At 52.5% G+C, this 11,898-nt stretch overlaps 1 protein-coding gene across 1 annotated transcript; it reads left to right on the forward strand.

Annotated features, from left to right (window-relative positions):
* Positions 1 to 3,471: 3,471 nt before the first annotated feature.
* Positions 3,472 to 10,896, forward strand: LOC108520446 (endogenous retrovirus group FC1 Env polyprotein-like). The gene is made up of 4 exons (XM_017859824.1): positions 3,472 to 3,562; positions 4,845 to 5,390; positions 8,678 to 8,843; positions 10,090 to 10,896. The coding sequence occupies exons 3-4, from the start codon at positions 8,784 to 8,786 to the stop codon at positions 10,567 to 10,569; spliced, it is 540 nt and encodes a 179-aa protein (XP_017715313.1). The 5' UTR covers positions 3,472 to 3,562; positions 4,845 to 5,390; positions 8,678 to 8,783; the 3' UTR covers positions 10,570 to 10,896.
* The last annotated feature ends 1,002 nt before the right edge of the window (positions 10,897 to 11,898 follow it).

Genomic DNA, 11,898 nt, shown 5'->3' on the forward strand with positions numbered 1-11,898 from the left:
TTTCTCTATGACCATATTTCCTTTTCTGCATCAACTGAAAAGTTAAATTAGCTCAACGATCACAACAAACTATAGCATCAGGTTAAATTATTTCTAAGAATGCCAACTTCAAGCTTTAGCTGGTTATTAATGATATATATATACACATATACACACAAATATATGTAGAGTTTGTCTTTGAATATACAGACACATATATCATAAAACTCATTAAAATGAAATCACATCTGACAAGATTACATTTTTTAACAAGAAGCAGCAAAAAAAATGCCTTCATATATAATTCTTCTATTTTATCCCTCATAAATGACTCTGACTTGCTTTTCTAGAGTTCTTCATTTAGTATGCAGCTAAGACAATTTTTAACATTAATGTATTATTTTTATCTTGGTCCTCCTACCTAATGTACACAAAAACATTAATTTCAAATGCCAGAATTATTGTTTTGTTTTTTTGAGATGGAGTCTCGCTCTGTCGCCCAGGCTGGAGTGCCGTGACACTATCTCCACTCACTGCAAGCTCCACCTTCCAGGTTCACACCATTCTCCTGCCTCAGCCTCCCGAGTAGCTGGGACAACAGGCACCCGCCACCACGCCTGGCTAATTTTTTTGTTTTTTAGTAGAGACGGGGTTTCACCGTGTTAGTGAGGATGGTCTCTATCTCCTGACCTCGTGATCCACCCGCCTCGGCCTCCCAAAGTGCTGGGATTACAGGCGTGAGCCACCGCGCCCGGCCTAGAATTATTGTTATAAAATATCTAATGTCTCTCTCAGGAGTAATTAGGTAACTTCATTTCCGTACATCAGTGGCATTGGCAACTACATATTTTAGAAATTTACTGTTATTTTCTTATTTCCAGGCTCCCTCAAATGTTTCAGGTTCAAAGCCCTGGCCTCCCACTGTCTTGCCACAACCCAGCTCTGTATCCTGTCCCCTCCCTACCCTGCACCTGGCATTGCACAGAAGGTGTGGGTGTCCCTTAAATGCTTCTGCAAGGCTTAGCTTACTCCTGCAATGTCTGTGCCTATTAGTGAAAGGCAAAAGGTCAAGGAAAGAATGCAATCAAGCTGTGACTCTAAAACCAGATGTTTTCTTTCAGGTAACTCTGAAAAGTCAGAGATTTATAATTTGATCATCTATGTATTTTACCCTGGAAAAGGCACTGAACAGGTTACATGTCCAGATCTTTGGATATAATCTATTGGAGAAAGGATCTGGGTCTGATGCATGGTTCTTACCCTAGCAGCCAGCCCACGAAGATAATGGAGCAATATGTCATGAACAGAGGGATGGGTGGATGAAGAGAACCGCAGCCCAACATGTCTCCCTAGGTGAAAAAATAAATGGAAGGGAGAATTCTTGCTTGCAAAAAATGAGCGGAGGATAGGAATAGTGAAAAAGGGAGTGAGAGGAGAGAGAGAGGGAAAAGAGACAAGACAGGGAAATAGCCAATAAAGCAGACACAAGAAAAAGGGAGAGATGAGAGGAGAAAGAAACGGGATGGGACAAGGAGACAAGAGGCAGAAAGACAGGGGACAGGAACAGGAATGGGACTCAGTGAGGACCTGGGAGAATGCGGGAGGAAGCTGGCGACAGAAGGAAGGGAAGGACCCCACAGTCAAAGTCAGGACTCAAGAGCGCTACCGTGAGGAAAGGCAGTGGAAATGAGATGGACCCCGCTGACCGCTCCCGCTTGCTCCAGGTCTTGGCCCACCTGAGGGCGCTTCTCTCCCAGGCTGTCAGGCGGCGCGCAGGGAGGGAGATGCCGACGCGGCCGCCACCGCCAAGGGCCCAGCTCGCGGCTCTGAACTTGGCGCCAGAGCCCTGAGGACAGGACACCAGGACCCGCCTTCCTGGCTGCACACGCCTTGCCGGGCAGGGCTTGTCTGGGTGGCGCCCGCGCGGCGAGGGGCCGCAGCCAGAGAACCGAACCGGAGAAAGCTCTGATCAGCTGGCGACCCAGCCCTTCCCCGGTCAGCTCGTGGAACCCTCTGCTGGCTCGGACTGGGCCAGCGCCGGCGCCTGCGGGAGGGCGAGGGCGTCCTTTGAAGGCGGCTCCAGCTCTCGCTGGCGCCCTCTGGCTCTAGGCTCCCCGACCTCTCGCTCCTGGGCCGGGGGGCCGCGGCGACGCGCCCAGTGCCTGTGGCTCCCCGTTCGCCGAGGACCCCCGTGGCCTCCCGGCCCTCCCTTCCCGCGCGACCTGGAGGCCCCGCTAGCGGCACCTCCCCAGCGCCCAAGTAGCCCAGCTCCTCCGGGAGTGCCCCGACGCCTCCGCTTCCCTGGCCCCAGCTGTGACCGCTCAGCACTTTGCCAGGAAGGGGGGCTCCGCGACCCTTAGAACATAGAGATGTCGAGGGACTTAACTGCCCCTGGAGGGTGGGAGGGGGCCAGGGCAGAAGGACATGGTTTGGACGGAATGACCGTGGGTAGGTGGAGACAGCGCTGGGATTTGGAGGACCTGGGGTTTCCCCTGCAGTGGGGAGTGAGGGTAGGTGGGGTACAGTCTCAGGTAATTACACTTCTTGGTGCTGTTGCAGGCAAGTGTGCATGGGTTACCTTGCTTGAGCCCAGGGTGCAAAGCAGCTTCGTTTGGAGAAGGGAGAATTCTTGAAGTTCTGAAAGGGAAACCACCCGGAGTCCCTGCTCCCTCATTCATTAATTCCGTCACTCAGTGGGTGTTCTGACGTGGTAGGGGTGAGTGGGTGCGGGGAGATAGGCTTTGGAGGGTCTGTTGCAAAGATGAAATCCTCAAGAACAAACATAAGTCTGAGGAGGGGGAATTTGGGTTCAGAATATCTATCAAAATCTTAGAGATGGTCCTATTACCAGAAAGGGGTCCCCATCCAAACCCCAAGAGAGGGTTCTTGGATCTCACGCAAGAAAGAATTCAGGGCGAGTCTGCAGTGCAAAGCAAAAGCAAGTTTATTAAGAAAGTAAAGTGGTTACAGTACAGCTACTCCATAGAGTGGGACGTTCCCAAAAGTAACAGGAGTAAAGCCCCCATCCTAGGTACAATGCTTGTGTAGATGGGGAGATGTGCTCTGCGAAGGAGTAATGTTAGGCAGGGACCTAGACCCAACATGGCAGTACCACCTGACATGGCGGGCCCCTTGTGGGGACTTTACCCGCTGGGATTTCCTGCTAGGACTTTTCAGCGTGAAAAGCACCCTAAGCCCGCCAAAACTCCCCACTCTGCGCAAACTCCTGGACACCTCATTCCTCAGAGATCCAAACCTAACTCAGGAAACTGAAACCTACAGACCCCGCCTAACTCGCCCTATAAAAGGCCCCTGATATCTGCCCTGCCCTCGACTTCCTGGGCCCTCCTCCTAGGGGACCGGTGAACCTCCCCGGAGAGCCCAATAAAGGCTACCTCTGTTCTCATCTGCCTCATGTCCTCTTGCTCGGCTCCCCATTACATTACATTGGTGCCGAAACCGGAAGGAGACCCCTCCCCGGACCCCTGTCAGTCTGGGCAGGCTGTCTTCTCCGGAGCCAGGACCTCCTCTCCGAGCCCGGAGTCGTTTCTCCAAATCCAAGACTCAGTTCCATCACTGCTGGGTAAGTTTTCCCCCGTCCTGCAGGCTCCAGGAGTCCCTGCCTGAAAACACGGCCATGTCAGGGCTTCCCCCCTCCCTCACTTGTGACCTGGGCACCAGGGACTAGGAGACATCCGACCTCCCCGGAAGCCGCCATACCCTGCACTCCTTGTGGCAGTGGGAGGAGGTTCCCATTGCCTCCGGACTGCCCACCTCAGGATCATGGGGGCTGCCCAGTCCAAACCAGACCCAAAATCCCCTCTGCGGTGCCTCTTGGCTAATTTCCAGACTTTAGGTCTCAGCCAAGACCTAAAACGAAAGCAGCTTATTTTCTTCTGCACAATGGCGTGGCTGCAGTATGAATTAGATAATTAGTCTCAGTGGCCTGCAGAAGGCACTCTAGACTTTAACATCCTCATAGATCTGAACAACTTCTGCAAGAGACTAGGCAAATGGTCCGAAGTACCCTACCTTCAGGCCTTTTGGGACTTGCGCTCCCACCCAGACCTCTGTGCCCGATGTTCGTTGGCCTAGGTCTTGCTTGTGAAATCTACTCCCTCAAGCAAGGAGAAGGACGATTCCTCCTCTTTCTCTGAGCCCCGCTTCGGTCCCCCGCTCAAACTCCCACTTACTCTGACCCGTTGGTGTCTCCATCCTTGTCGGCGCCACCCCTTCCCTCCACTCCTCCTGTGTCCCCACCAAACCTGACAGACCCTGTCTCTCCTACCTCCTCCTCCTCACCTGTCTCAGCCCATACCCGGTCCAGGACCCACCTCCTGTGCCCCTTGCGGGAAGTGGCAGGCGCCGAAGGAGTGGTCCGGGTCCATGTGCCGTTTTTGTGGGCAGACCTGTGTAAGATTGAAGAGCGTGTAGGCTCTTTCTCAGCCAACCCCACTCTGTATATAAAAGAGTTCAGATTATGCCAGGCATATGACCTCACCTGGCATGATCTCCATGTCGTTATGACCTCAACCCTGTCCCCTGAGAAAGGGGAGCGTATCCCAGCGGCAGCCAGGCAGCATGCTGACCAGGTTCATTTAACTGACCCCACCATGCCAGTCGGCACGGAGGCAGTGCCGTCAGCTGAGCCCGACTGGGACTACTAGGTTGGGCAGGCAGGCCGCCACCACCGAGACGTGATGGTCCAGTGCCTTCTTGCTGGCATGCAGGCAGCCTCCAATAAGTCAGTCAACTTTGATAAATTAAAGGAGGTAGTCCAAGGCTCAGATGAGAATCCGGCCGTTTTTCTTAACCGACTGAGGCACTCATTCAGTACACCCACCTTGACCCTGTCTCCCCTGCAGGAGGAACCGTCTTGGCTACGTACTTTATTTCTCAGTCGGCTCCGGATATCCGGAAAAAATTTAAAAAGGTGAAGGACGGCCCTCAAACTCCCATCCAGGATTTAGTCAAACTGGCTTTCAAGGTCTACAACTCCAGGGAGGAAGCAGCTGAGGCCCAGCCACAGGCCAGGCTAAAACAGAAGGTACAACTCCAAACCCAGGCCTTGGTAGCAGCCCTGAGGCCTGCTGGCTCCAGGAGCTCTCAGAGAGGAGGTACTCCCCAAGCGCCACCTGGTGCCTGCTTCAAGTGCAGCAACAAAGGCCACTGGGCCAAGCAGTGCCCCAACCCTAAGGAGCCAACTCGCCCCTGTCTGAGCTGAAGGCATATAGGCCATTGGAAGTCAGACTGCCCCAACCTGAAGACAGTCACTACGCCTCCATGTGATGACCCTCCTCCAGGTACTGGAGGCATCTTCCAGCTCCTCGACACTGATGAACATTGAAGAGGCCCAGACTCGGGAACCCCTCTTACTCTCGCCGAGCCCAGAGTTATGCTCCAGGTAGCGGGTGAGTCCATATCCTTCCTTATGGACATGGGGGCTACCTACTCTGTTTTGCCTTCCTTCAGTGGCCCCAGCCATCCCTCCACTGTCACGTTCATGGGAATTGATGGCACTCCCTCCACCTACCATCAGACTCCTCCTCTGTTTTGCCGCCTGGATGGCTCCCTCTTCTTGCACTCATTTCTTATCATTCCTTCGTGCCCAGTCCCCTTGTTAAGACGAGACCTCCTCTCCAAGCTAGGGGCCTCAGTTCACTTCCAGCCCAATCCCTCCCCGCACCGCGCGTTCTTCTTTCCCCTCCTCTCGCCTGATAAACCCCACCAGGCTGACACCCCACTCCCATTTCCGGTCCCCATTAACCCTAAGGTGTGGGACACCTCCACCTAGATCATTGCCCAGCACCATACTCCAGTCCGCATCCGGCTGAAGGACCCCTCCAAGTTTCCCTCTAGACCCCAGTTCCCTGTCTCCCTTGAGCACCGACAGGGACTAAAACCCATCATCATGCGCCTGCTCCAGCAGCACATTCTAGTCCCTGCCAACTCACCATGCAATACTCCTATCCTGCCTGTACGGAAAAGCTCCAGGGCCTACCGCCTCGTGCAGGATCTACACCTCATCAACGAGGCAGTAGTCCCCACCTTTCCAGTTGTTCCTAACCCATATACACTTCTCTCACGCATTCCCCCTGATACCACCCATTTTACTGTCCTTGACCTAAAGGATGCCTTCTTCACCATTCCCCTACATCCTAACTGTCACTTTCTGTTTGCCTTTACATGGGAAGATCCAGACACTCATATTTCTTCCCAGCTTACTTGGACTGTTTTGCCTCAAGGGTTCCGAGATAGCCCCCATTTTTTTGGACAGGCACAGGCACAGAATGTTAGCCTCTGTCCCCTTACCCGCAGCACACTATTGTAATATGTAGATGACTTATTACTATGTAGTCCCTCCTGGGAGAGCTCCCTTGCAGATACTGCTACACTTTTAAATTTACTTAGCGACCAAGGTTGTCGGGTTACCCCGGCCAAGGCTCAGCTTTGCACCCTTTCTGTCACCTACCTAGGCATACTCCTCACACCCACTACAAAAAGCCTCATGGTGGATAGAATAAGCTTCATTGAAACTCTTCAGCCTCCTCAGGATGCAGAAGAGATCTTGTCCTTCCTGGAACTGGTAGGGTATTTCAGGCATTGGATTCCCAACTTTGGGGTCCTAGCCAAGCCCCTTTACCAGGCTGCCAAGGAAGCACCCACCGGACCGCTGTCCGACCCCTCATTGGTTGCCAACTCTTTCAAGAAGCTTCAGGACTGTCTCCTTTCTGCCCCAGCTCTCTCTTTCCCGAAACCCCTTCGGCCTTTTCATCTATTCACTGAGGAGCGCCAAAAGGTAGCTACTGGCCTCCTAGCCCAGCCGGTTGGATCCACATACCAGCCTGTGGCCTATCTCTCCAAGCAGTTAGACCCCACGGTCCAGGGCTGGCAACCTTGTCTGCAAGCCCTGGCGGCTGCCACAGAACTTACCAAGGAGGCCCTCAAGCTCACCCTAGGACATTCTCTTACTGTCTACTCTTCTCACCGACTGTCAGATCTCATCACACACAAATGTCTCAGCCACCTCACCCTGTCCCAGCTTCAACAGTTCCACCTGCTATTCATTGAAAACCCTCACATCACCCTCACCACCTCACCCCCTCTAAACCCTGCTACCCTCTTGCCCACTCCAGGGTGCGATTCCACCCCCACACATTCCTGCCTGGAGGTTCTCACCACCTTGCCGCCCGCCCACCTCGGTCTTTCAGAACAGCCATTAGAACACCCAGATCGTACCCTGTTCGTGGACGGGAGTTCTATCTTAACCCCCAATGGCCGCTGGCAGGTGGCATACGCTGGCGTAACAGCAACCCAGACGGTCAAAACCAGGCCTTTGCCTTTAGGCACCACCTCCCAGAAGGCTGAACTCACTGCCCTTCCTCATGCCTTACTTCTCTCCGAAGGGCAAAGGGTTAATATCTACACAGACTCCAAATACACCTACCTTATTGCACACACCCACTCCCTTCTCTGGCAAGACTGTGGGTTTCTTACCACCAAAGGGATGCCAGTAGTCAATAGACCACTTATAAAGAGGCTGCTTGATGCTCTCCAGGCCCCCAAGGAGGTAGCCATCATCCACTGTAAAAGCCACCAGCATTCTAAGGACCGTATGTCACAGGGTAACAATCTAGCTGACTCCACCACACGGGCCACCGCCCTCACTTCCTCCCCTACCCCAGCACCTTTACTCTTTCTTTCCCCCACATATTCCCCTGACTACTCTCCCCAGGAGCTTCAAACCCTGACGGCCCATCCCAGTGCTACCCAGAGCGAGGATGGGTGGGTGTTCATTGACAGCCGAGTAGCGCTCCCTCAGACTCAGGCAGTGCGTGTATTGACCGACATACACCGCTCTCTCCGCATAGGGCCTAAGGCTATGTATAACTTCCTGGAACCCATCCTTCGCCTCCCCTCACTGCAGGCCCAAATTAGGAAGGTACATCAGCAATGTGCCACCTGTTCAGCCGCTAACCCCCAAGGTAGGCTCAGGCACCCAGGGCCCACTCATCAGCTAAGGGGTCACCAGCCAGGGTAAGATTGGCAACTTGATTTTACCCACATGCCCCGCCATAAAAAATTCTGCTACCTGCTGACCCTGGTTGACACCTTCTCAGGATGGATGGAGGCTTTCCCCACCACCCGGGAAACTGCAGAGGTCGCAGCAACCACTCTCCTAGAGCACATCATCCCCAGATTTGGTCTCCCCTGAACCATCCAATAGGACAATGGTCCGGCCTTCATTTCTAAACTCACCCAGCAGGTGGCAGCCGCACTCCAGATTACCTGGAAGCTCCACATTCCCTACCATCCACAGTTACCTGGAAAGGTAGAACGCACAGACGGTCTCCTTAAACTACATCTAACCAAACTCACTCTAGAAACCCACCTCTCATGGGTGACTCTCCTTCCCTTGGCTCTCACTCATCTTAGGGCAGCTCCGCGGGCCCCCACAGGGCTCAGCCCTTTTGAGCTGCTGTACGGATGCCCGTTCCTCTTCCAGGAGCTGCCAGCCCTCTCCCCTCCCTTAGGCTCCTACCTCCCTTACTTAACCCTCCTTCGTGAGCTTCTGAGAAAACACGCGGACCGGTGTCTCCCTACACCCGCTTCCCCAACCCTCGAGAATCCCGCCGTCGTAGCACCTGGAGACCTGGTCCTGGTCAAGCAGCTGCAATCCCAAACCTTATCTCCACAGTGGGAAGGACCATACACCGTAATCCTCACCACTCCCACCACTGCCAAGCTCCTTGGTCTTTCCTCCTGGTATCACCTGTCCCAGCTGAAAAAGGCGCCCACCCAACATGATTCCAATTGGACCACTCAGGTTGTTAACCCTACCAAGTTACAACTCACGCGCTCAGGTAACCACCCTCTGCCTAACCTTCCTCGGCCACCTAGTCCTCCTGAGTCTAGGTGAGACTCCTGCCCAAACTCCCCCCACCAATTCATTCCAGTGGAGGTTCTACCTTACCGAGACCTGGACCCAGGGAGATCACATGAGCTCCCTCACCATAGCCACAGTAGACTGCCAGCCTCAAGGGTGCCAAAGCCAAGTAACCTTTAACATATCCTCCTTCCAGAGTATACCCCAAAAGTAGCCCCCTCCATACCCAGTCATTTGTTTCATATATGATCAGACGAACAATGCCTGTCGATCCACTTGGGTTGAGACCAATGGAGGCTGCCCTTATCACTACTGCAACATGCACAAGACCATTCCAGGTGACAAAGAAATCCTCTGGCAGCAGCCCACTTCCTCTGTGCGACTATGAGTGACAAGTATGACAAGTCTACATTCTTCCTCACCATCCCTAACCCCTGGGACTTGAGGTGGGCGTCGGGGGTTGAGGCCCGCCTTTACCAAGGGGTCCATGACCTTTACCCTGTGGCCTGACTCAGGATCTTTAGGGCCTACATCAGGGTCGTAAGCAGCCTTGTCAGCCTGGCCTCTGACATCAAACAACAGGAGAAAGCCATCTCAGCTATAGCCGACCCAGGCATCAAGCCCCAGGACAGCAACAACCCTTTTTCATGGCTAACCTTAGTCAGGGAAGGGGCTCAAGTAGGACACATGGCCGGGGTACACAACATCTCTCGTTGTTTCCTGTGTGCAGCCTTGAATAAGCCCCCATTGGATGCGGTACCCTTAGCCAGTCCTTTTAACTCCTCTAACCTAACCCTCTCCTTTCTCCTTCCCGGCCAAACCCTGGGAGAGGTCCCCTTGTTCCAAGACCCACTTAGACAACAACTCCCCTTTTGCTACTCCACCCCCAATGCTTCCTGGTGCAACCAGATCAAATCTGCGCCTCCAAATCTAACCGCCCCTCCAGGTGGGTATTTTTGGTGCAATTCCACCCTGTCAAAACCCTCCATGCTCCCAACACTACCCTATGCGTTCCCATCCCCCTAGTCCCCAGCCTCACCCTATACAGTGAGGCTGAGCTATCCTCCCTCCTGCCCTTTGCCCGCCCCCACCAGGCAAGGGCAGTATTCCTTCCATTGATGATCGGGGTCTCTTTAGCCTCATCCCTCATAGCCTCTGGCCTAGGAACCAGAGCCCTAACTCATTCTGTCCAGGCCTCTCAGGACCTTTCAACCCGATTACAGGTAGCAATCGAAGCTTTTGCGGAGTCCTTGGCTTCCCTCCAATGGCAGATCACCTCAGTCACCCAGGTGGCAACCCAGAACCATCGGGCACTCAACCTCCTTACAGCCGATAAGGGTGGCACCTGCATGTTCCTCAATGAAGAATGTTGCTGCTACATCAATGAATCAGGACTAGTAGAAACCAATCTCCTCACTCTAGAAAAGATTCGGAAAGGACTCCACCAGAGGAACTTCGGATTGGGGCCCTCATTTGGGTGGTGGCAGTCATCTATAGCCGGTTGGGTCCTACCCTTTCTAAGCCCCTTACTAGTCATTGGCTTCTTGCTACTCATAGCTCCCTGTGTCCTCCACTTCATCCAGGACCACATAAAGGAAGTCTCCCAGGTCACTGTCAGTCAGATGCTCCTCCACCCCTATACCCGAGTTCCAACTTCCGAAGAACCCCACAATGACCTATACCAGCAGGAAGCAGCCAGATGAACATGTCGCCCCTTTTTCTTATTAGAAAGAGGTCAGAATGTTAGGCAGGGACTTAGACCCAACATGGTGGTACCACCTGACATGGCGGGCCCCTTGTCAGGAGTTTACCTGCTGGGACTTCCTGCTAGGACTTTTCAGTGCACGAAAAGCACCCTGAGCCCGCCAAAACTCCCCACTCTGCACAAACTCCTGGACACGTCATTCCTCAGAGATCGAAACCTACAGACCCCGCCTACCACGCCCTATAAAAGGCCCCTGATACCTGCCCCACATGAGACTTCCTCAGCCCTCCTCCTAGGGGACTGGTGAACCTCGCCCATGAGACCAATAAAGGCTACCTCTGTTCTCATCTGCCTCATGTCTTCTTGCTCGGCTCCCCATTACATTACATTTGTGATAAAGGATTAATTTTCTTAATTACTATATTTTACAAGAATCAATATTATTATCTTTAAAGCAAAATTAGGAATGCCTTTGTTCTCCAGATATCAGGATATCTGGACACTCCCAAGTCTTGGTCTGTTTAGTAAACATTATTAATTTGTTCCCTTAACTGTGAACATCTAGAGGCTAGGAATGCCTAGCTTTCTGAGAATGCAGCCCAGCAAGTCCCCACCTCATTTTCCTGGCCCTCACTCACAATGGAATTCCTCTGGTTTGACTGCCTCTGACAGTGCTAAAGCAAAACTTTTCTTTTATGGAAGAGAGAACATTGAGGAGCAGAGACATCAAATCTGAAATGCAGAACATCATAAACAAAGAAAACAATTTGAAAGCCACCAAACTCAAAACATAGATTACCCAGGAAAGACTGGCGGTGAAACCAATGATAAAGTTGCCACAGCCACCAGTGATATGTCCTTGGGTATCTCAAAAATAGAATTCTGTATCTATCTGGAATATAAATAAGTGTGAGCACAAAATGAAGGTATTGTCAGATATGCAAAGAGTGAGTTTACAACCTGTACAACCTTGATGAAAGGAGTAAGAATGTATTTCAGAAAGAAGGAAACAACTCTGAAGAGTGGAGTTCAAGAAATGATGGTGAGCAAAGTAGCTGGCAACACGCTGATTAAGGTGAGTGGCTAGATACAGAAAATAATGACCATCACCAATATGGGGAGTTTTCTGAAAATAAAAGGGGAAAGAATAATTTCAGAGGGGAGACCAGTTCCAGGAAAGTTTATCCAAGCAACTGGGGAGACCTTGAGCCAGCTGAGGAGTCTGAGATTTCCTACGCATGGGCCTGCCTTCATATCCCTGCTGGCCTCTGGCCTCTGTGAGGGTTGTGGTCTTTCTGTGAATGTGGTGGCCCATTGTGATGGTAGA

This window comes from Rhinopithecus bieti, unplaced genomic scaffold (genome assembly GCF_001698545.2).
Source record: "Rhinopithecus bieti isolate Rb0 unplaced genomic scaffold, ASM169854v2 scaffold_52893, whole genome shotgun sequence".
NCBI lineage: Eukaryota > Metazoa > Chordata > Mammalia > Primates > Cercopithecidae > Rhinopithecus > Rhinopithecus bieti.